Below are 21,600 nucleotides of genomic sequence, written 5' to 3'. Positions count from 1 at the left end.
TTGAGGTTTTACATCTATGTCATGCTAGAAGGCACCCGGAGCGCAGACAGAAGCGCAGGACACCAGGAGTCGGGGAGAATGTGGGATTTAATCAAAGTAGAAACAGACGAACAGGCAGCAACACAGGTTGACAATACAATGACCGGACTGGGGAAACAAACTGAAACGTGGACTAAATACATAAGACTAATGACAACAACAAGAAACAGCTGATCACACTGGGATTCCACACGAGGGTAATGAGGGGTCGTGGCACACGGAAGGAGCAGACGATCGGGGCAGGACAATCTATATATGCACGTGGCCAAGTGGCCAGTCTTCACTGAATGCACATTCCATCAGTAATAGAGTGTGATGGTTAAATTAGCAGAGTAATAATCAGATGTACATAAAATATCCAGCTGTACATAAGAAGATCCACAGGAGCTCAGCAATTACGAACCTCTCTAACATACCATGGAGAAGGTCGCTGCTCAACTTCAGTCATACATAGAGACACACAACATATTGCATAGTTTCCAGTCAGGTTACTGCCAGGAACACAGCACTGAAACTGCCTTAAATAAAGTCGTAAATATCATAACAATGCCAACAGATTCTGACAATGCAACTACTTCTAGACCTTAATGCAGCCTTTGATTGTCATGAACTTGGGAATGGTGTTGAAATGGCTTCACCCTGATTGACTAATCAATATCAATATGTTCAAGTGCTGGATAACTGTGTCCATCATCAATGTCACCGGTCAAATATGGAGTGCCACAGGAATCAGTTCTTAGTCCTTCGTTGTTTTCTCTTTACATAATGCCATTGGGTAACATAATGGGAAATGACGACATGAAATTAAACATAATGGTGACGCCCAAATACAGTGGCACCTTGGAACACAAATGTAATTCATGCTAGAAGGCAGTTTCGTTGAGGTCCATGTAGAATTTTTCCATAAGAAATTATGTAAATGAATTTAATCCATTCCAGACCCCCAAATGATTAGCTATTTAAACTTATCTACCTACCTAACTAATGGGAAAAAAACATTAACAATCAATATAAAAGTAATACACACATGAAGAAGCACACACCTAAGCATTAACATGAAAACAATTACAATTCCATACTTCGAAGAGAGAGCAGACACATGTGCACCACCTTCACCTTTCACTGTAATGTTCTTTTTAAGTTATACAGTTACTCATATCATCCAAGTAAATCACATAACCATTCATCCAGGTTCTTACCTGCCTATTCCAGGAAGTAGAGGGTACAGGACAGGGGACATCCTGGACAGGGTGCCAGTCCATCACAGGACACACAATCACACACTATGCGCGGTTTAACGTTGGAAATTCACTTAATTTATTGCGCTGCAGGAGAAACAAAGAGTAGTTAGAAGAAACCATAGAACATGGGAGAAAGGTCCTTAAGCAAGACCCTTAATCCCCAGCTCTCTGGGTGCTGCTACGGGTGGCTGCCATTCTTGGACAACTTACTCCACAAAAGAGAAAGTTGAGGGAGGTGTAAAGACAGTTTCCCCATGGGGATTAATGAAGTATCAATTAACTCTGGTGTTTGTGCAGTCTGGCCTCAGTCCAAACCACACCTACTGCAGCCTGAGAAGCAGGAAGTTCCTCCCACTCTCACACACAGACGACTGCGAGTGAAAATGAAACTGAATCCTATCTGTTCGTGGTAAAATGGCAGAAGCTAATGTCGCACTGGATCAAAACCAGTTCAGCTGTCCAATCTGTCTGGATCTACTGAAGGATCCAGTGACTATTCCCTGTGGACACAGTTACTGTATGAGCTGCATTAAGAGCTGCTGGGATCAGGAGGATCATGCTGGAGTTTACAGCTGCCCCCAGTGCAGGCAGACCTTCATACCCAGACCTGTTCTGGGTAGAAACACCATACTGGCTGAAGTGGTGGAGAAACTGAAGAAGACTGGACTACAAGCAGCTACTCCTGCTGACCATTATGCTGGACCTGGAGATGTGGAGTGTGATTTCTGTACTGGGAGAAAACACAAAGCTGTCAAGTCCTGCCTGGTGTGTCTGGCCTCTTACTGTGAAACTCACCTCCAGCCTCACTATGAGTCTCCAGCTTTTCAGAAGCACAAGCTGACTGATGCCACTGGACGTCTGCAAGACAAGGTCTGTTCCCAGCATGACAAACCCCTGGAGGTCTACTGCCGTACCGACCAGCAGTGTATCTGTTATCTCTGTACGATGGATGAACACAGAGACCATGATACAGTCTCAGCTGCTGCAGGAAGGGCGGAGATGCAGGTATGAAAAGTCGTTATATGAAGTATTCTTAAAAATAAAACATTTATCTGTCTTCTTTGACTGTGGCAGTTGTGGGGGTGAAAACACTTTGTTAATAAGAGAGGTCAGAGAAGAATGGCCAGACTTGTTAAAGCTAACAGGAAGGTCACAAGTGCAAAAATAACGGCTCAGTACAACAGTGGTGAGTCAAAGGGTCTGTGTCCAGTTTATCCTTCCTATAGTCAATAAATCATTTAAGAATATCCATTCACCCATCCGTCCATCTCCTAACCGCTTATCTGGATCAGGGTAATGGGAACCTGGATCCTTTCCCGGGCAGCATAGGGCCTGCACAGGATGGTTAAAATAAAATATCTGTTACTAAAAGGAACTTATTTAAAAAAATTTTTGCTACATGTAGAAAGAAATGGAGGAAACACAGAGGGAATTTCAGCAGAGAATTCAGATGAGAGAGAAGGAGCTGCAGGAGCTGAGAGAGGCTGTGGCCTCAATCACAGTGAGTATGAACCTGAGGAGAAGATAACAGCTGGTCTGTAATCACCTTATAACTTCTATCAAATTCAACAGATTACAGATTTCTAAACTTGGGGATTAAGTGGGTTACTCTGGGTCAGAGGTTTGAGGGGACAAAGGTGCCAGGTAGCAGGCCTCACTAACCTGAGGTTACAGCAATCATAGCTTATTTATTTAGAAAAATACCATGTAAAGCATGTTTGAGAAAATGCAACTTTTAATAACCCAGTGTAATGCAAATAAACACCAAAAAAGTCACCTATTAAACTGAAATCCAGTGGTGACAACCAACCTGCCCCATACAGCCACCAGTCTCTGCAAAATCCCTGCAGCTGACAGTGTATGAGCTTAATGAGGGATCATTTCCAATCAGTGCTGGCTGGGTTTCAGTACCTGAGGCATCCAGCATCGTGACGCTCCAAACCCCAGCCCTGTGCTGTTTTTATACCTCCTGTCAGCTCACATCACTATTGTACAATGAGGCTCTCTGGAGTCTCAAAAGGGGCCAATTGTAATTTACCGTCCTCTGCTCCCTGTGTCACCAACAGAGCTCAACACAGTCAGCAGTGGAGGACAGTGAGAGGATCTTCACTGAGATGATCCGCTCCATTGAGAGAAGACGCTCTGAGGTGACAAAGCTGATCAGAGATCAGAGGGAGGCTGCAGTGAGTCAGGCTGAAAGAGACATGGAGAGACTGAAGCAGGAGATTGATGAACTGAAGAGGAGACACTCTGAGCTGGAGCAGCTTTCACACACAGAGGATCACATCCAGTTCCTCCAGGTAACATTACAGTTACTCTGACAACATGAAAAGCAGAGCATTCTAATGGATGAATATTTTCATTTGTATTTGAACTTGTCCATCATTGGGGCGACATGGTGGTGCAGTGGTTAGCACTGTTGCTTCACACCTCTGGGGCCTGGGTTCAAGTCTCTGCCTGGGTTACATGTGTGTGGAGTTTGCATGTTGTCGTCGTGGGGTTTCCTCCGGGTACTCTGGTTTCCCCCCCACAGTCCAAAGACATGCTGAGGCTAATTGGAGTTGCTAAATTGCCCTTAGGTGTGAGTGTGTCCTGAGATGGCCTGTTCTCCTGTCCAGGGTTGTTCCCTGCCTCCTGCCCATTGCTTCTGGGATAGGCTCCAGACCCTCCACGACCCAGTAGGATAAGTAGGTTGGACGATGGATGTATAGTCTGTCATTTGTCAGATGTTAATAGTCCTATTAATTTGATTACAATACACATTTGTTTGGATGAAGCTGTTTAATCAGACTGTTTGTTTGTAGAGTTGCCAGGGTCTTCCTGATGCCCCTGAAGCTGGATTTGGACCCAGAATCTCTGTCTGTCCGCATTCTGGTTTTGGGAATGTGAAGAAGGTGGTTTCTGAACTGAAGGATGAACTGGAGAATGTTTGCGAAAAGAAAATGGCAGAGATCCAGGATGCAGGTTAATGAATAAATACATTTTCCTGTCTGTTCATGTTAATATAGACCATGCAGAGAGAGTGTACAGTACAGTCAGCCTCACGTTTGTGTGACCAAGTCAGTTTCTGTTCTAATAAGAATAAATCTTTGTTAAAACTGTTGAAAGAGCTCCACATTCTACAGGCTGAAAAACCCACAAATGAATAGTGTTTGTTCCATATAATAGTATCAAAAACTCTGTATCATGTGCTACTTTCAAGGATTTGCAGTTTGTTAACATGCCTGTTATTGTCCCTCTTAATGATAATAATCTACTGCTGTCGTCTCCACAGTGAGTGAAGTCCATCTCCCACAAGTAAATTCCTTTTACTCACATCCCTGTTTCTCTCTGTCTCCTTCTAGTTACCAAAGGCACCATCCTACCGGTATTAGTGCCCAGGACCAGATCAGAATTCTTACAATGTGAGTCTGTTCACACACACGCTTCTCTCTCCCTGTATGAGGTGGAGTGTCTTTTATTGTTTTTTTGGTACTGCGAGGTTGGGGTTGAGCTGGGATTTGCAAAGACATTTATTGATGATTTAAAACATAATTTTAAAAAAGCCTAAAAGCCAAACAACCAAATAAATAGTTACATAAAAAGAAGTTACATTGTAGAGGCAGCATATGACTAAACTCCTGCTGATTTAATTTATTGAAAAGCTGCAGCAAACAGTAACATTTTAAGCCCTGATTGTAATGAGCTGACAGTGTTAGCAGACCTCAGGTCTTCAGGAAGCTTCTTCCACAGATGGGGAGCATAGAGACTAAAAGCTGCTTCACTCTGCTTGGTCTTCATTCTGGGACACTGAGTAAACCTTTCCCAGATGCCCTCAGGGGTCTGGATGCTTCACAACGTTCAAGGAAATCAGAAATGTATGTACACATGTAATAACATTTTAAAAGCAATCCTGCGACGCTGAAGAAGCAGTGCAGTGATTTAAGGGTTGATGTGATATGCTGAACTTTATTGGTGTTAGTCAGGACTCTGGTGGCAGCATTCTGGATGAGCTGCAGCTGTGTGACTGATTTATTACCAAGATCTGTGAAGACACCATTACAATAGTCTAGCCTTCAGAAAATAAACACATGAACAAGCTTTTCTGTATCTGGTTCAGACAGAAATCCTTTAATTTTTGCTATGTTTTGGTGGGAGGCTGATTTTGTAATTGTCTTGGTGTGACTGTTGATTTTTAGGTTTTGGTGTCAAGAATTCTTGGGGCCAAAAACAATTATTTCAGTGTTTTCTGTGTTCAGTTGTAAAAAATTCTGGCATATCCAGTCATTGGTTCATTCAGGGCACTTTTTCAGTGAATCTAATGGACTATATGTTACATCCCTGGCTCAGATCTAGGCAGTTTTATGGGACGCTAACATACTGTAGGATCAGGATGGATAGCATGGGTGGCCATAGATCTACTAGCTGGATGAAACCAAGTATGGGATATGGGTTGGGAGAGTATTTTAATAGGAACACATATAATAAAATACAACTGTGGCAACCAATATAGGGACATGGGTGCTGGGAACACAGGAGGATGGGCCAGACCCAGGTAAAAGAACATAGAAGGTGCCAAAGGAATGATTATAACTAAAACCAAAGATAGAAAAGTAAAACCCAGACTACACTAGGCTTACCCACCCGAACATAAATACAGAAGGTGGCACTCGCCCTCTAACCCAGTGTGTTTATACAGAGAGAGGACCTACATGTTAATGTATGTGCGCACACTTATTACCTGTTCAGTTTCACAAGGGGGGGTGGGGGGTGGACAGACCTTGTCTTGCACCCCATGAGATTAACAACATATCTCTCCTCCAAGACACATAGACACAGCCAGCTTTTGAATGCTTGGCCCCTCCCATCAAGAAGAGACCAGTTGGGATTGGTTAGATCTTCCACTGGAACGCTGAGCACCAATGATGGGTTGCCCTGTATTTCAGATGGATAGGGCTTAACAGCCAGGAGCAGCAGTCCTGTTCTTGACAGATCTGGGAAAAGGGGGAGAAAGAAAACAGATATCTACAGTACACCCCCACTTTGCATGCTCTGTTTAAATGAACCCTGTCCATCCTGTAATGGTTTTGTTGCTTCCAGAACAGGTTAAAATGGTCAATGAATCTCAGCTTATGAGCTCTGCCTGCTGAGGAAAGCCAGGTTTAATGTTAACAAGCAGCTAATATGTTCAAACCCTTTTCCTAAAGTGGAGATTGGGGCTCACACAAATGTCTGGACTGGAACATGCTGAAGAATGTCCCTGAGATGCATGAAGTTCCTTCTTAGCAGCTCTGAGCCATAACTACCAACATGTACAACAATTCTGTCCATGTCCAAATAGTTTAATAACATTGAGGCAGTGTTTATACCATATCATTAACCGTAGCATTGGGTAGACAGGTTTCACATATTTGCTTTCAATATTAATGCTACTATATAATAGCATTCACACAATTATTGCGATGTGTGTGTTTTTTGTCCTATATGTAGATAGATTTGCATGTTTGTGTTCAAGTGAATTTCTGTGTGTGATTTTAGACAACATCCAAAGATCCACAAAAACACACACTTTTTCTTTTTTTACATAAAGGGCTTGTTTCGGTTTAAAGACTACTGGTTTCACAAATAAAAATGGTAGTCTGGGAACTCCTGTACAAATTATTTAGATCTTCTTGTAACGTCTTTGTGTTTGTGCAAGAGTGTAACAAGGTTTAATATATTCTGGTATAGCTGTCCTGTATAGGCGTCACGTTTGTTCTTTTTGCTCATGTGTTGAGTGCACTCTTTTTTTTAGATTCATCAATATTGCCCTAAGACAGCACCCGCACATTTTCCTCCTTTTCCACACTGTAAATAAATATTCATGTTTACTTTTATTCTCCCCCGCGACCCAGTAGGATAAGCGGGTTGGACAATGGATGGATGGACTTTTATTCTCATATTTATTAGTGATGTTGTCAGCTATTATGTATTTTTCTTTAGTTGTTGTTAATGTGTGCTGATTATTTTTGCCACTGTAACACCCGAATCCTATCTTGGGATCAATAAAATGTTATATCGTAGGCTATATATAGTATGAAGTAATCTTTACATTTTAATAAAATATTATTTAGCAATTATAATGATGATTGATTATGACTTTACTTTTAGCATAGACACGTTTCTCGCGCATGGGTTGTCATATATCGGGGGCTGCCGTAAATTGTTCAAATCGGGCAGCGACACACACACACATGTGCACATGTATGTGTAGATGAAGCAGATCCAGAAGGAACAGGGCGGGACATGACAGCGCAGGGGGCAGCCGGAGCGCCGCAGACTCGGGCGGCTACATGAGTATATTGGGAATAAAATGTGTGTATTGGAGCGAGTTCTGTGTTAGTGAGTGTGTGAGGTGTGACAGTGATAATGATGGAGATGCTGGGCTTCGTGATGGGATTAATCGCTCTTCCTCTTGCCTACAGACTCCTGCCAGCTGACGCTGGACCCCAACACAGCATACAGATACCTGTCTCTATCAGAGGGGAACAGGAAGTTGACATGTGGGGCAGAGCAGCCATATCCTGATCATCCAGAGAGATTTGACTACTGGTACCAGGTTCTGTGCAGAGAGAGTCTGACTGGTCGCTGTTACTGGGAGGCTGAGTGGAGTGAAGATGTAGCTGATATAGGAGTGACTTATAAAAGAATCGGGAGGAAAGGAGACAATACTGAATCTCAGCTTGGAGCCAATGACAAGTCATGGATGCTGAGCTGCTCTCCTGACAGTTACTCTGTCCGGCACAATAATAAACAGACTGACATACCCATAAAGCCCTCAGGTTCCTGCAGAGTAGGAGTGTATCTGGACTGGGCGGCTGGTACTCTGTCCTTCTACAGAGTCTCCTCTGATGGACTGACCCTCCTGTACAGCTTTACCTCCCCATTCACTGAACCCCTCTGTCCAGGGTTTTGGGTGAATACAAACTCTTGTGTGTCCCTGTGCATGCTGGGATAGCTCACTGTGTGCTGGAGGAATCATTTTTACCTTATCAGAGTGTCACATGTCGCTGCTTCTCTATGGCAAAAAGGTAAAATCTGTTTTTTTTACCCAGTATAACCCTTTTTACTCTGTCTGAAGTGTGACGTATGTTAGACAAAAAGAAAACTGGATTCGCAAGCTGAACAAACATGGAAAATGACTGTTTTTCTGTCTGATTAAAATGTAATCCTGATGAGGGGGGGGCTTTTCCCCTCCCCTGTATATGTACATTTTATATATTTCTGTCTGTATATTGTAGTTGCTACCTGTTCACTCACAATAAAGGCTTTTTGTTTTATCCTATTAATGTCCTGGTTCAGCTCTGCTCAAAGCATAACCATCCATCCATCCATCCATCCATCTTCCAACCTGCTTACCCTACTGGGTCATGGGTTCAGAGCCTATCCTGGAAGCAATGGGCACGAGGCAGAGAACAACCTTGGATGGGGGGCCAGCCCATCGCAGGGCACACTCACACACCATTCACTCACACATGCACACCTATGGGCAATTTTGGTAACTCCAATCAGCCTCAGCATGTCTTTGGACTGTTGGGGGAAACTGGAATACCTGGAGGAAAACCCACAACGACATAGGGAGAACATGCAAACTCCATATACATGTAACCCAGGCAGAGACTTGAACCCAGCCCCCAGAGGTATGAGGCAACAGTGCTAACCACTGCACCACCATGCCGCCCCCTCAAAGTGTAACGGAGTAACATAAATAATGTAATACAATTAAACTGAACATAAGTACATGATTAACACGATTGGGTTATATCAACATATGTAAAAACCACGTAAAAGTAGACATAACTGCGAAAGCAAAAAATAATCGTAGTTCAAAACACGTAATAAATCACATTAGTAACAGACGTTAGATTAAATGATCAAAATACAACAAGCAAGAATAAAATTTCCTAACTAAAACACTAAACTGTCGTACCTGACAATCGACAAAGTAATTAGCCTGCGGCGTCTCTCTCATCGCTATTAAAATACGGGGAAAGGATCATTAACAAACCAAACTAAAATCCTTACTGCGTAAATGAATGATAATATGCAATTAAATTAGCATTTTTAAACAAAATGTAACACATTACTTCTCACAATAGGGTAACGTGAGAGAGCAAATCTCACGTCCGCCCCCTATTGCCGTCCGGAGGTAACTGCAGGTTTCTTATTGGTCGCTGGATGTGAGACGCTGCGTTCCCTCAATTACAAACAGTACTTCCAAACAGTGACACACATGCAAACAGGAATATTTATCCCTCTGAAAACACAAACATAGATATTTCTGTCTTCAAAAGCATACAAATTACCTGTTTTGTCCCGTTACTGTTACATACATATTTGTTTTCATTTAGTAAGACATAAGCAGACATTTCTGTTCCTTCACAGACACACATATACACACATTTCCGTTCCTTCAGTAATATACAAATATCACTAGTCCTTCATGCACATACACAAATCTAAAAATGTGTGTTGAATGGAAACACATCATCATTATATGAGCTCTATAAAACTCCCAGAAAATAAGTTGTCAGATTTAAGGTATCCCAGTTTAAATGGACTTTGTTCGACTACACTTAGCCTAGACTACCTTAAATCTCACAAGTTATCTTGATAACCCAAAAAATCCAGGGATCTTCATTTAATAATAAATAGAGACAGTCTTAATTAACAAACAACACACTCATTCCACATTGCCATATTGTTTATCCAACACGGGGTTAAAGAAACGAGGTCAGTGATGGGGATAAGTATGTGAAGGATAACGACCTCTTAGAAATAAGATGACTAGAGTCAGGTATAGATTTGACCTGAAAGAAACCACACTATGGTGGTTACCCACTGTTCATCAAATATTCAAGTGCACAATGACCAGATCAAAAGAGATATAATACTGATATGCTGCCCTTGCATTGCGTTGCCGACCAGCCTGCAGGACTAGACAGCTAGCTAACACTGGAAAGGGTGGTTGAAATCCCAGTAACTTCATAAGGCGTCCTTTTCTTGTGCTTGCTGATTTTTCAACGTCATAATCACCCTTATCATTTTGTAAAACTGCAGTACAATACGGAAATAAAGGTACATAAATTTAACATAAAATACGTAATACAGGATTAACACATCTGTTATGTACATCTTTTGCATTTTCTTTATCCTACAAACACAGTCCTTCAAAAACAAACAAAAAAAAAATACGGAATTTAGCGTAATTCAACTAAGGAATAACAATCCAACATAAACGTCAACTTACAGACAAATAATGTCCGGGGCTTAATGGCTTAACACGGGAGTTCGCCAGTGTTCAGCTGCGTCCACAACTTGTGATCGTTATGCGTGTATGTTGACTATACTGGAAAGTACGGAGGTATTACATCCACGCAAATGTCCACAAGGTGGCAGCCCCTCCCAAGCTAAGTCAACATAAATAGAAATTAAACCCAATCCAAAGCTTCCCAATGAAGGGCAGAACATGTGCAATATAGTGTCTTAATATTATTTCCGTGAAATAATTCACACATCCACCCAGGCCATGCACTCTGTATCCTGTATCTGCATCTGTACACAGTGTGTATCCAGTTACTCCGTCCTGCAATTAGTGTGCTTGCTGCTTGTATTATTTATACTTTTTTATTATGTTATTTTAAGTTTAAAACTCTCTCTATCTCTCTATTTTGAAAAAATGACTCTGGGAGATATGCACAAGAATTCCAATGTACTTGTAATGACCTGTCCCTGTGCAAATGGCAATAAAGATATCTATCTATCATCTATCTATCTATCTATCTATCTATCTATCTATCTATCTATCTATCTATCTATCTATCTACATGTATCTATCTATCTATCTATCTATCATCTATCTATCTATCTACATGTATCTATCTATCTATCTATCATCTATCTATCTATCTATCTATCTATCCATCTCAGCACACTGGTTATTTAATCTAACTTGCACTTTGATGACCCCTTCTGCTGCCAGTGGCTCTCCAGTGTGTGTCTTCAGCATGATATCCATGGGTAGGAGCACTTTGCTCAGGATGCTTCTGTACTGTTCCCAAGGTGTCAAAGACACAGCAGTCCCTGTATCCAATTTTATCTCCATTTTCTTTCCATCTACTATAGGCAATACAGAGATTTGTGAATAATTTCCTTTTCACGACGAAGAATACAGACCCAACTCATAGTCAGTGTCAGATTTATTTCCCTCACTTTCACTTTCACTTTCGCTTTGCCTCTACATGATGAATTCTCTTCTTATCTTTTACACTGCGCTTAATTGCATTGCCTTTCCCAATATACTCATGTTGAAAGGATGGATGGATGGATGGATAGATGAATGGATAGATGGATGGATGGATGGATGGATGGATGGACAGATATATACCAAGGATATGGATTACAACAGTACAATAGTGTTTCTTAACCCAGTTCTTGGGAACCCCCAGACAGCCGGAGGGGTAGATTGAAATTCTGGGCCTCCTTACAAAATACCTCCTTGCCCGCCCTCCATTTTTATGTATTACACTACATTTTTAATGGCCCTGTAAAGTGCTGGGCTCCCAAAATCTGTCAGGGTATCCATGCCCCTACTACTGTACACAGTCCACACTTTTATGGTTAAAAACACCCACATGTAGCTCGGTAATGCTTAATGAAGTCTTGGACTTCTGCCAAGTAGATGCATCTAAATATTATTGCATAACCACCAGAAGCTTGTGAGAATCGACTTGACAGTCATTAACACTAACCTGAAGCTCACACACAGATATCCACAGGCTACAGGAAAACAGGGAAACAGCGTCTTTTGAAAAGGACTTCAGAGAAGTCATAAATTTGTAACTTCCTCTCCGCTACTCTGGTGACAGCCTGAAGGAAACCACATTTCTTTCCAAAGCCATCAAGGAGGACATTTTGCTTGCCTCTGGCAGGTAATACTGTGTTCCACCTGTTGATTCGAGGGTGCTTTTGAGAAGCTGAAAAATAACCTTTTAAGGTGTGCTGAGACTAGTGCAGGACTCTCAGGCTTAAAGAGGAGCTGGAAACCTGAAGAAAATGGAAAATAGTGTTTGAGGTTTTACATCTATGTCGTGCTAGAAGGTGCCCGGAGCGCAGACAGAAGCGCAGGACACCAGGAGTCGGGGAGAATGTGGGATTTAATCAAAGTAGAAACAGACGAACAGGCAGCAACACAGGTTGACAATACAATGACCGGACTGGGGAAACAAACTGAAACGCGGACTAAATACATAAGACTAATGACAACAACAAGAAACAGCTGATCACACTGGGATTCCACATGAGATTAATGAGGGGGGGGGGGGTGGCACATGGATGGAGCGGACGATCGGGGCAGGACAATCTATATATGCACGTGGCCTAGTGGCCAGTCTTCACTGAATGCACATTCCATCAGTAATAGAGTGTGAAGGTTAAATTAGCAGAGAAATAATCAGATGTACATAAAATATCCAGCTGTACATAAGAAGATCCACAGGAGCTCAGCAATTACGAACCTCTCTAACATACCATGGAGAAGGTCGCTGCTCAACTTCAGTCATACATAGAGACACACAACATATTGCATAGTTTCCAGTCAGGTTACTGCCAGGAACACAGCACTGAAACTGCCTTAAATAAAGTCGTAAATATCATAACAATGCCAACAGATTCTGACAATGCAACTACTTCTAGACCTTAATACAGCCTTTAATTGTCATGAACTTGGGAATGGTGTTGAAATGGCTTAACCCTGATTGACGAATCAATATCAATATGTTCAAGTGCTGGATAACTGTGTCCATCATCAATGTCACCGGTCAAATATGGAGTGCCACAGGAATCAGTTCTTAGTCCTTCGTTGTTTTCTCTTTACATGATGCCATTGGGTAACATAATGGGAAATGACGACATGAAATGAAACATAATGGTGACGCCCAAATACAGTGGCACCTTGGAACACAAATGTAATTCATGCTAGAAGGCTGTTTCGTTGAGGTCCATGTCGAATTTTTCCATAAGAAATTATGTAAATGAATTTAATCCATTCCAGACCCCCAAATGATTAGCTATTTAAACTTATCTACCTACCTAACTAATGAAAAAAAAAACATTAACAATCAATATAAAAGTAATACACACACGAAGAAGCACACACCTAAGCATTAACATGAAAACAATTACAATTCCATACTTCGAAGAGAGAGCAGACACATGTGCACCACCTTCACCTTTCACTGTAATGTTCTTTTTAAGTTATACAGTTACTCATATCATCCAAGTAAATCACATAACCATTCATCCAGGTTCTTACCTGCCTATTCCAGGAAGTAGAGGGTACAGGACATGGGACATCCTGGACAGGGTGTTAGTCCATCACAGGACACACAATCACACACTATGCGCGGTTTAACGTTGGAAATTCACTTCATTTATTGCGCTGCAGGAGAAACAAAGAGTAGTTAGAAGAAACCATAGAACATGGGGAGAAAGGTCCTTAAGCAAGAACCTTAATCCCCAGCTGCCTGGGTGCTGCTATGGGTGGCTGCCCTTCGTGGACAACTTACTCCACAAAAGAGAAAGTTGAGGGAGGTGTGAAGACAGGTTCCCCATGGGGATTAATGAAGTATCAATTAACTCTGGTGTTTGTGCAGTCTGGCCTCAGTCCAAAACCACATCTACTGCAGCCTGAGAAGCAGGAAGTTCCTCCCACTCTCACACACAGACGACTGTGAGAGAAAATGAAACTGAATCCTATCAGTCCTCGTGGTAAAATGGCAGAAGCTAATGTCGCACTGGATCAAAACCAGTTTAACTGTCCAATCTGTCTGGATCTACTGAAGGATCCAGTGGGTATTCCCTGTGGACACAGTTACTGTATGAGCTGCATTAAGAGCTGCTGGGATCAGGAGGATCATGTTGGAGTTTACAGCTGCCCCCAGTGCAGAGAGACCTTCATACTCAGACCTGTTCTGGGCAGAAACACCATATTGGCTGAAGTGGTGGAGAAACTGAAGAAGACTGGACTACAAGCAGCTACTCCTGCTGACCATTATGCTGGACCTGGAGATGTGGAGTGTGATGTCTGTACTGGGAGAAAACACAAAGCTGTCAAGTCCTGCCTGGTGTGTCTGGCCTCTTACTGTGAAACTCACCTCCAGCCTCACTATGAGTCTCCAGCTTTTAAGAAGCACAAGCTGACTGATGCCACTGGACATCTGCAGGACAAGGTCTGTTCCCAGCATGACAAACCCCTGGAGGTCTACTGCCGTACCGACCAGCAGTGTATCTGTGATCTCTGTACGATGTATGAACACAGAGGCCATGATACAGTCTCAGCTGCTGCAGGAAGGGCGGAGATGCAGGTATGAAAACTCGTTATATGAAGTATTCTTGAAAATAAAACATTTATCTGTCTTCTTTGACTGTGGCAGTTGTCGGGGTGAAAACACCTTGTTAATAAGAGAGGTCAGAGAAGAATGGCCAGACTTGTTAAAGTCTAACAGGAAGGTCACAAGTGCAAAAATAACGGCTCAGTACAACAGTGGTGAGTCAAAGGGTCTTTGTCCAGTTTATCCTTCCTACAGTCAATAAATTATTTAAGAATATCCATCCATCCATCCATCCATCCACCTATTCATCCATCTCCTAACCGCTTATCTGGATCAGGGTAATGGGGACCTGGATCCTTTCCCGGGCAGCATAGGGCCTGCACAGGATGATTAAAATACAATATCTGTTACTAAAAGGAACTTATTTTGATTTTTTTTGCTACATGTAGAAACTAATGGGTGAAACTCAGAGGGAATTTCAGCAGAGAATTCAGATGAGAGAGAAGGAGCTGCAGGAGCTGAGAGAGGCTGTGGCCTCAATCACAGTGAGTATGAACCTGAGCAGAAGATAACAGCTGGTCTGTAATCACCTTATAACTTCTATCAAATTCAACAGATTACAGATTTCTAAACTTGGGGATTAAGTGGGTTACTCTGGGTCAGAGGTTTGAGGGGACAAAGGTGCCAGGTAGCAGGCCTCACTAACCTGAGGTTATAGCTTATTTATTTAGAAAAATACCATGTAAAGCATGTTTGAGAAAATGCAACTTTTAATAACCCAGTGTAATGCAAATAAACACCAAAAAAGTCACACTAAAAGTCTGTGCTGATTTAATACCTCCTGTCAGCTATTGTACAGTGAGGCTCTCTGGAGTCTCAAAAGGGGCCAATTGTAATTTACCGTCCTCTGCTCCCTGTGTCACCAACAGAGCTCAACACAGTCAGTAGTGGAGGACAGTGAGAGGATCTTCACTGAGATGATCCGCTCCATTGAGAGAAGATGCTCTGAGGTGACAAAGCTGATCAGAGATCAGGAGAAGGCTGCAGTGAGTCAGGCTGAAAGACACATGGAGAGACTGAAGCAGGAGATTGATGAACTGAAGAGGAGACACTCTGAGCTGGAGCAGCTTTCACACACAGAGGATCACATCCAGTTCCTCCAGGTAACATTACAGTTACTCTAACAACATGAAAAGCAGAGCATTCTAATGGATGAATATTTTCATTTGTATTTGAACTTGTCTATCTTTGGGGTGGCATGGTGGTGCAGTGGTTAGCACTGTTGTTTCAGATCTCTGGAGCCTGGGTTCGAGTCTCTGCCTGGGTTACATGTGTGTGGAGTTTGCATGTTGTCGTCGTGGGGTTTCCTCCAGGTACTCTGGTTTCCCCCCACAGTCCAAAGACATGCTGAAGCTAATTGGAGTTGCTAAATTGCCCTTAGGTGTGCATGTGTGAGTGAATGGTGTGTGAGTGTGCCCTGTGATGGGCTGGTCCCCCATCCAGGGTTGTTCCCTGCCTCATGCCCATTGCTTCTGGGATAGACTCTGGACCCCCCGTGACCCAGTAGGATAAGTGGGTTGGACAATGCATGGATGGATAGTCTGTCATTTGTCAGATGTTAATAGTCCTATTAATTTGATTACAATACACATTTGTTTTAATGAAGTTGTTTAATCAGACTGTGTGTTTGTAGAGGTGCCAGGGTCTTCCTGATGCCCCTGAAGCTGGATTTGGACCCAGAATCTCTGTCTGTCCACGTTCTGGTTTTGGGAATGTGAAGAAGGTGGTTTCTGAACTGAAGGATGTACTGGAGAATGTTTGCGAAAAGAAAATGGCAGAGATCCAGGATGCAGGTTAATGAATAAATACATTTTCCAGTCTGTTCATGTTAATATAGACCATGCAGAGAGAGTATGCAGTACAGTCATCCTCACATTTGTGTGACCAAGTCAGTTTCTGTTCTAATAAGAATAAATCTTTGTTAAAACTGTTGAAAGAGCTCCACATTCTACAGGCTGAAAAACCCACAAATGAATAGTGTTTGTTCCATATAATAGTATCAAAAACTCTGTATCATGTGCTACTTTCAAGGATTTGCAGTTTGTTAACATGCCTGTTATTGTCCCTCTTAATGATAATAATCTACTGCTGGTGTCTCCACAGTGAGTGAAGTCCATCTCCCACAAGTAAATTCCTTTTACTTACATCCCTGTTTCTCTCTGTCTCCTTCTAGTTACCAAAGACACCATCCTACCAGTATTAGTGCCCAGGACCAGAGCAGAATTCTTACAATGTGAGTCTGTTCACACACACGCTTCTCTCTCCCTGTTTGAGGTGGAGTGTCTTTTATTGTCTTTTTTGGTACTGCGAGGTTGGGGTTGAGTTGGGATTTGCAAACACATTTATTGATGATTTAAAACATAATAAAAAAAAAGCCTAAAAGCCAAACAACCAAATAAACAGTTAACTAAAAAGAAGTGACATTGTAGAGGCAGTGTATGACTAAACTCCTGCTGATTTAATTTATTGAAAAGCTGCAGCAAACAGTAACATTTTAAGCCCTGATTATAATGAGCTGACAGTGTTAGCAGACCTCAGGTCTTCAGGAAGCTTGTTCCACAGACAGGGAGCATAGAGACTAAAAGCTGCTTCATCCTGCTTGGTGTTGATTCTGGGAACACTGAGTAAACCTTTCCCAGATGCCCTCAGGGGTCTGGATGCTTCATAATGTTCAAGAAAATCAGAAATGTATTTAGCCCTGAAACCATTTATGCTTTGTACACATGTAATAATATTTTAAAAGCAATCCTGCGACGCTGAAGAAGCAGTGCAGTGATTTCAGGTCTGGTGTAAGATGCTGCTACCAGAATGAAGACTCTGGTAGCAGCATTCTGGATGAGCTGCAGCTGTCTGATTTATTACCAAGACTTGTGAAAACACCATTACAATAGTCTAGCCTTCTGAAAATAAACACATGAACAAGTTTTTCTGTTCTGGTTCAGACTAAAATGTAATTGTCGCCATTCAGTTGTTTGCCAGTCCTGCAAGTACAGCGTCTACAGATAGGCCTACACCCGCTTTGGTAGTGTCTCCAGATCCCATGACAAGCAACGCCTTCAGTACATTCTCCTCAACCGACACACTGAAAGCTTTGCAAACCAATGATGACATTCACACTGTGGTGAGCAATTTGCTGGGACACAGTTAGTAATTGTAGGAAGTTGTGGCCTACATACCCTTCACAACTCATTCAAGACTGGGTTTGAAGTGTGGATGGTGGAGAAAATGCTGCCCAAAGCACTACATTTTCTTTTCCACTCTGCACCAGCCAGAAGAGAGGACTTCACAGCTGCAACATCATCCTCAAGATTCTCTCTACCTTTCTGTGGCCATCGGTGGCTCAAAAATTTGCCAGCTGTCAAACGAGCATCGGAAGTTTAAAGACTACTGGTTTCACAAATAAAAATGGTAGTCTGGGAACATCGCGACACATTGTGCGACAGTGTAACAAGGTTTTATACATTCTGGTATAGCTGTGCATCTTTAAAAAAAATCCTTCACATTTGTTCTCTGAGTGCACTCTCAATTTTTTTTTTGAGATTCATCAATATTGGCCCAAGACAGCACCCGCACATTTTCCTCCTTTTCCACACTGTAAATAAATATTCATGTTTACTTTTATTCTCATATTTATTAGTGATGTTGTCGGCTATTATGTATTTTTCTTTAGTTGTTGTTAATGTGTGCTCATTGTTTTTGCCACTGTAACACCCGAATCCTATCTGGGGATCAATAAAATGTTATATCGTAGGCTATATGTAGTATGAAGTAATCTTTACATTTTATTAAAATATTATTTAGCAATTATAATGATGATTGATTATGACTTTACTTTTAGCATAGACACGTTTCTCGTGCATGGGCTGCCGTAAATGGTTCAAATCGGGCAGCGACACACACACACGTGCACATGTATGTGTAGATGAAGCAGATCCAGAAGGAACAGGGCGGGACATGACAGCGCAGGGGGCAGCCGGAGCACCGCAGACTCGGGCGGCTACATGAGTATATTGGGAATAAAATGTGTGTATTGGAGCAAGTTCTGTGTTAGTGAGTGTGTGAGGTGTGACAGTGATAATGATGGAGATGCTGGGCTTCCTGATGGGATTAATCGCTCTTCCTCTTGCCTACAGACTCCTGCCAGCTGACGCTGGACCCCAACACAGCAAACAGCCGTCTGTCTCTGTCAGAGGGGAACAGGAAGGTGACATGTGGGGCAAAGCAACTGCCATATCCTGATCATCCAGAGAGATTTGACTACTGGTACCAGGTTCTGTGCAGAGAGAGTCTGACTGGTCGCTGTTACTGGGAGGCTGAGTGGAGTGGAAATGGAGCTGATATAGGAGTGACTTATAAAAGAATCGGGAGGAAAGGAAACAATACTGAATCTCAGCTTGGAGCCAATGACAAGTCATGGAGTCTGCGCTGCTCTCCTAACAGTTACTCTTTCTGGCACAATAATAAAGAGACTGTCATACCCATAAAGCCCTCAGACTCCCGCAGAGTAGGAGTGTATCTGGACTGGGCGGCTGGTACTCTGTCCTTCTACAGAGTCTCCTCTGATGGACTGACCCTCCTGTACAGCTTCACCTCCTCATTCACTGAACCCCTCTGCCCAGGGTTTTGGGTTTATTATACAAACTCCTCCGTGTCCCTGTGCATGCTGGGATAGCTCACTGTGTGCTGGAGGAATCATTTTTACCTTATCAGAGTGTCACATGTCGCTGCTTCTCCATGGCAAAAAGGTAAAATCTCTGCTTTTTAACAAGTATAACCCTTTTTACTCTGTCTGAAGTGTGACGTATGTTAGACAAAAAGAAAACTGGATTCGCAAGCTGAACAAACATGGAAAATGACTGTTTTTATGTCTGATTAAAATGTAATCCTGATGAGGGGGGGCTTTTCCACTCCCCTGTATATGTACATTTTATATATTTCTGTCTGTATATTGTATTTGCTACCTGTTCACTCACAATAAAGGCTTCCTGTTGTATCCTATTAATGTCCTGGTTCAGCTCTGCTCAAAGTGTAACCATCCATCCATCCATCCATCTTCCAACCTGCTTACCTTACTGGGTCATGGGTCTGGAGCCTATCCTGGAAGCAATGGGCACAACCCTGGACGGGGGGCCAGCCCATCACAGGACACACTCACACACACACACCAGTCACTCACACATGCACACCTATGGACAATTTTGGTAACTCCAATCAGCCTCAGTATGTCTTTGGACTGTGGGGGGAAACTGGAGTACCCGGAAGAAACCCCACAATGACATGAGGAGAACATGCAAACTCCACACACATATAACCCAGGCAGAGACTCGAACCCAGACCCCAGAGGTATGAGGCAACAGTGCTAACCACTGGTAAAATCTCTTCCTGTTGTATCCTATTAATGTCCTGGTTCAGCTCTGCTCAAAGTGTAACCATCCATCCATCCATCCATCTTCCAACCTGCTTACCTTACTGGGTCATGGGTCTGGAGCCTATCCTGGAAGCAATGGGCACAACCCTGGACGGGGGGCCAGCCCATCACAGGACACACTCACACACACACACCAGTCACTCACACATGCACACCTATGGACAATTTTGGTAACTCCAATCAGCCTCAGTATGTCTTTGGACTGTGGGGGGAAACTGGAGTACCCGGAAGAAACCCCACAATGACATGAGGAGAACATGCAAACTCCACACACATATAACCCAGGCAGAGACTCGAACCCAGACCCCAGAGGTATGAGGCAACAGTGCTAACCACTGCACCACCATGCCGCCCCCTCAAAGCGTAACGGAGTAACATAAATAATGTAATACAATTAAACTGAACATAAGTACACGATTAACACGATTGGGTTATATCAACATTTGTAATAAACACGTAAAAGTAGACATAACTGCGAAAGCAAAGAATATTCGTAGTTCAAAACACGTAATAAATCACATTAGTAACAGACGTTAGATTAAATGATCAAAATACAACAAGCAAGAATAAAATTGCCTAACTAAAACACTAAACTGTCGTACCTGACAATCGACAAAGTAATTAGTCTGCGGCGTCTCTCTCATCGCTATTAAAATACGGGGAAAGGATCATTAACAAACACAACTAAAGTCCTTACTGCGTAAATGAATGCTAATACGCAATTAAATTAGCATTTTTAAACAAAATGTAACACATTACTTCTCACAATAGGGTAACTTGAGAGAGCAAATCTCACGTCCGCCCCCTACTGCCGTCCTGAGGTAACTGCAGGTTTCTTATTGGTCGCAGGATGTGAGACGCTGCTTTCCCTCAATTACAAACAGTACTTCCAAACAGTGACACACATGCAAACAGGAATATTTATCCCTCTGAAAACACAAACATAGATATTTCTGTCTTCAAAAGCATACAAATTACCTGTTTTGTCCCGTTACTGTTACATACATATTTGTTTTCATTTAGTAAGACATAAGCAGACATTTCTGTTCCTTCACAGACACACATATACACACATTTCCATTCCTTCAGTAATATACAAATATCCCTAGTCCTCCATGCACACACACAAATCTAAAAACGTGTGTTGAATGGAAACACATCACCATTATATGAGCTCTACAAAACGCCCGGAAAATAAGTGGTTAAATCTGAGAGAAAGAAACGACTTAATGCAGCTCTTAGTGCAGCTCATACAGTAACTGTGTCCACAGGGAATAGTCACTGGATCCTTCAGTAGATCTAGACATACTGGACAGCTGAACTGGTTCAGATCCACTGCAACACTGGCTTCTGCCATTAAAAAAAAAAAAAAAACAACACTGATTCGACAAATTTTTCTTACCTGTTTTCTTGCTTCTCACATTCACACAAATATGTCATATATTTCACACCTGAAAACAGACTTTTTGTTCCCTGGTAATAT

General features: G+C 42.4%; 1 protein-coding gene across 1 annotated transcript; it reads left to right on the top strand.

Moving 5' to 3' along the window:
• Window positions 1–1,690: 1,690 nt before the first annotated feature.
• On the top strand, window positions 1,691–19,687 carry LOC140588998 (uncharacterized). Its single transcript, XM_072711663.1, has 13 exons — window positions 1,691–2,285; window positions 2,686–2,781; window positions 3,347–3,580; window positions 4,085–4,244; window positions 4,625–4,684; window positions 7,724–8,246; window positions 12,396–12,447; window positions 14,036–14,662; window positions 15,079–15,174; window positions 15,559–15,792; window positions 16,323–16,482; window positions 16,863–16,922; window positions 18,823–19,687. The coding sequence occupies exons 1-13, from the start codon at window positions 1,695–1,697 to the stop codon at window positions 19,359–19,361; spliced, it is 3,432 nt and encodes a 1,143-aa protein (XP_072567764.1). The 5' UTR covers window positions 1,691–1,694; the 3' UTR covers window positions 19,362–19,687.
• Window positions 19,688–21,600: the final 1,913 nt, after the last annotated feature.

This window comes from Paramormyrops kingsleyae, chromosome 4 (genome assembly GCF_048594095.1).
Source record: "Paramormyrops kingsleyae isolate MSU_618 chromosome 4, PKINGS_0.4, whole genome shotgun sequence".
Classification (NCBI taxonomy): domain Eukaryota; kingdom Metazoa; phylum Chordata; class Actinopteri; order Osteoglossiformes; family Mormyridae; genus Paramormyrops; species Paramormyrops kingsleyae.
This window is presented reverse-complemented; position numbering and strand designations above follow the sequence as displayed.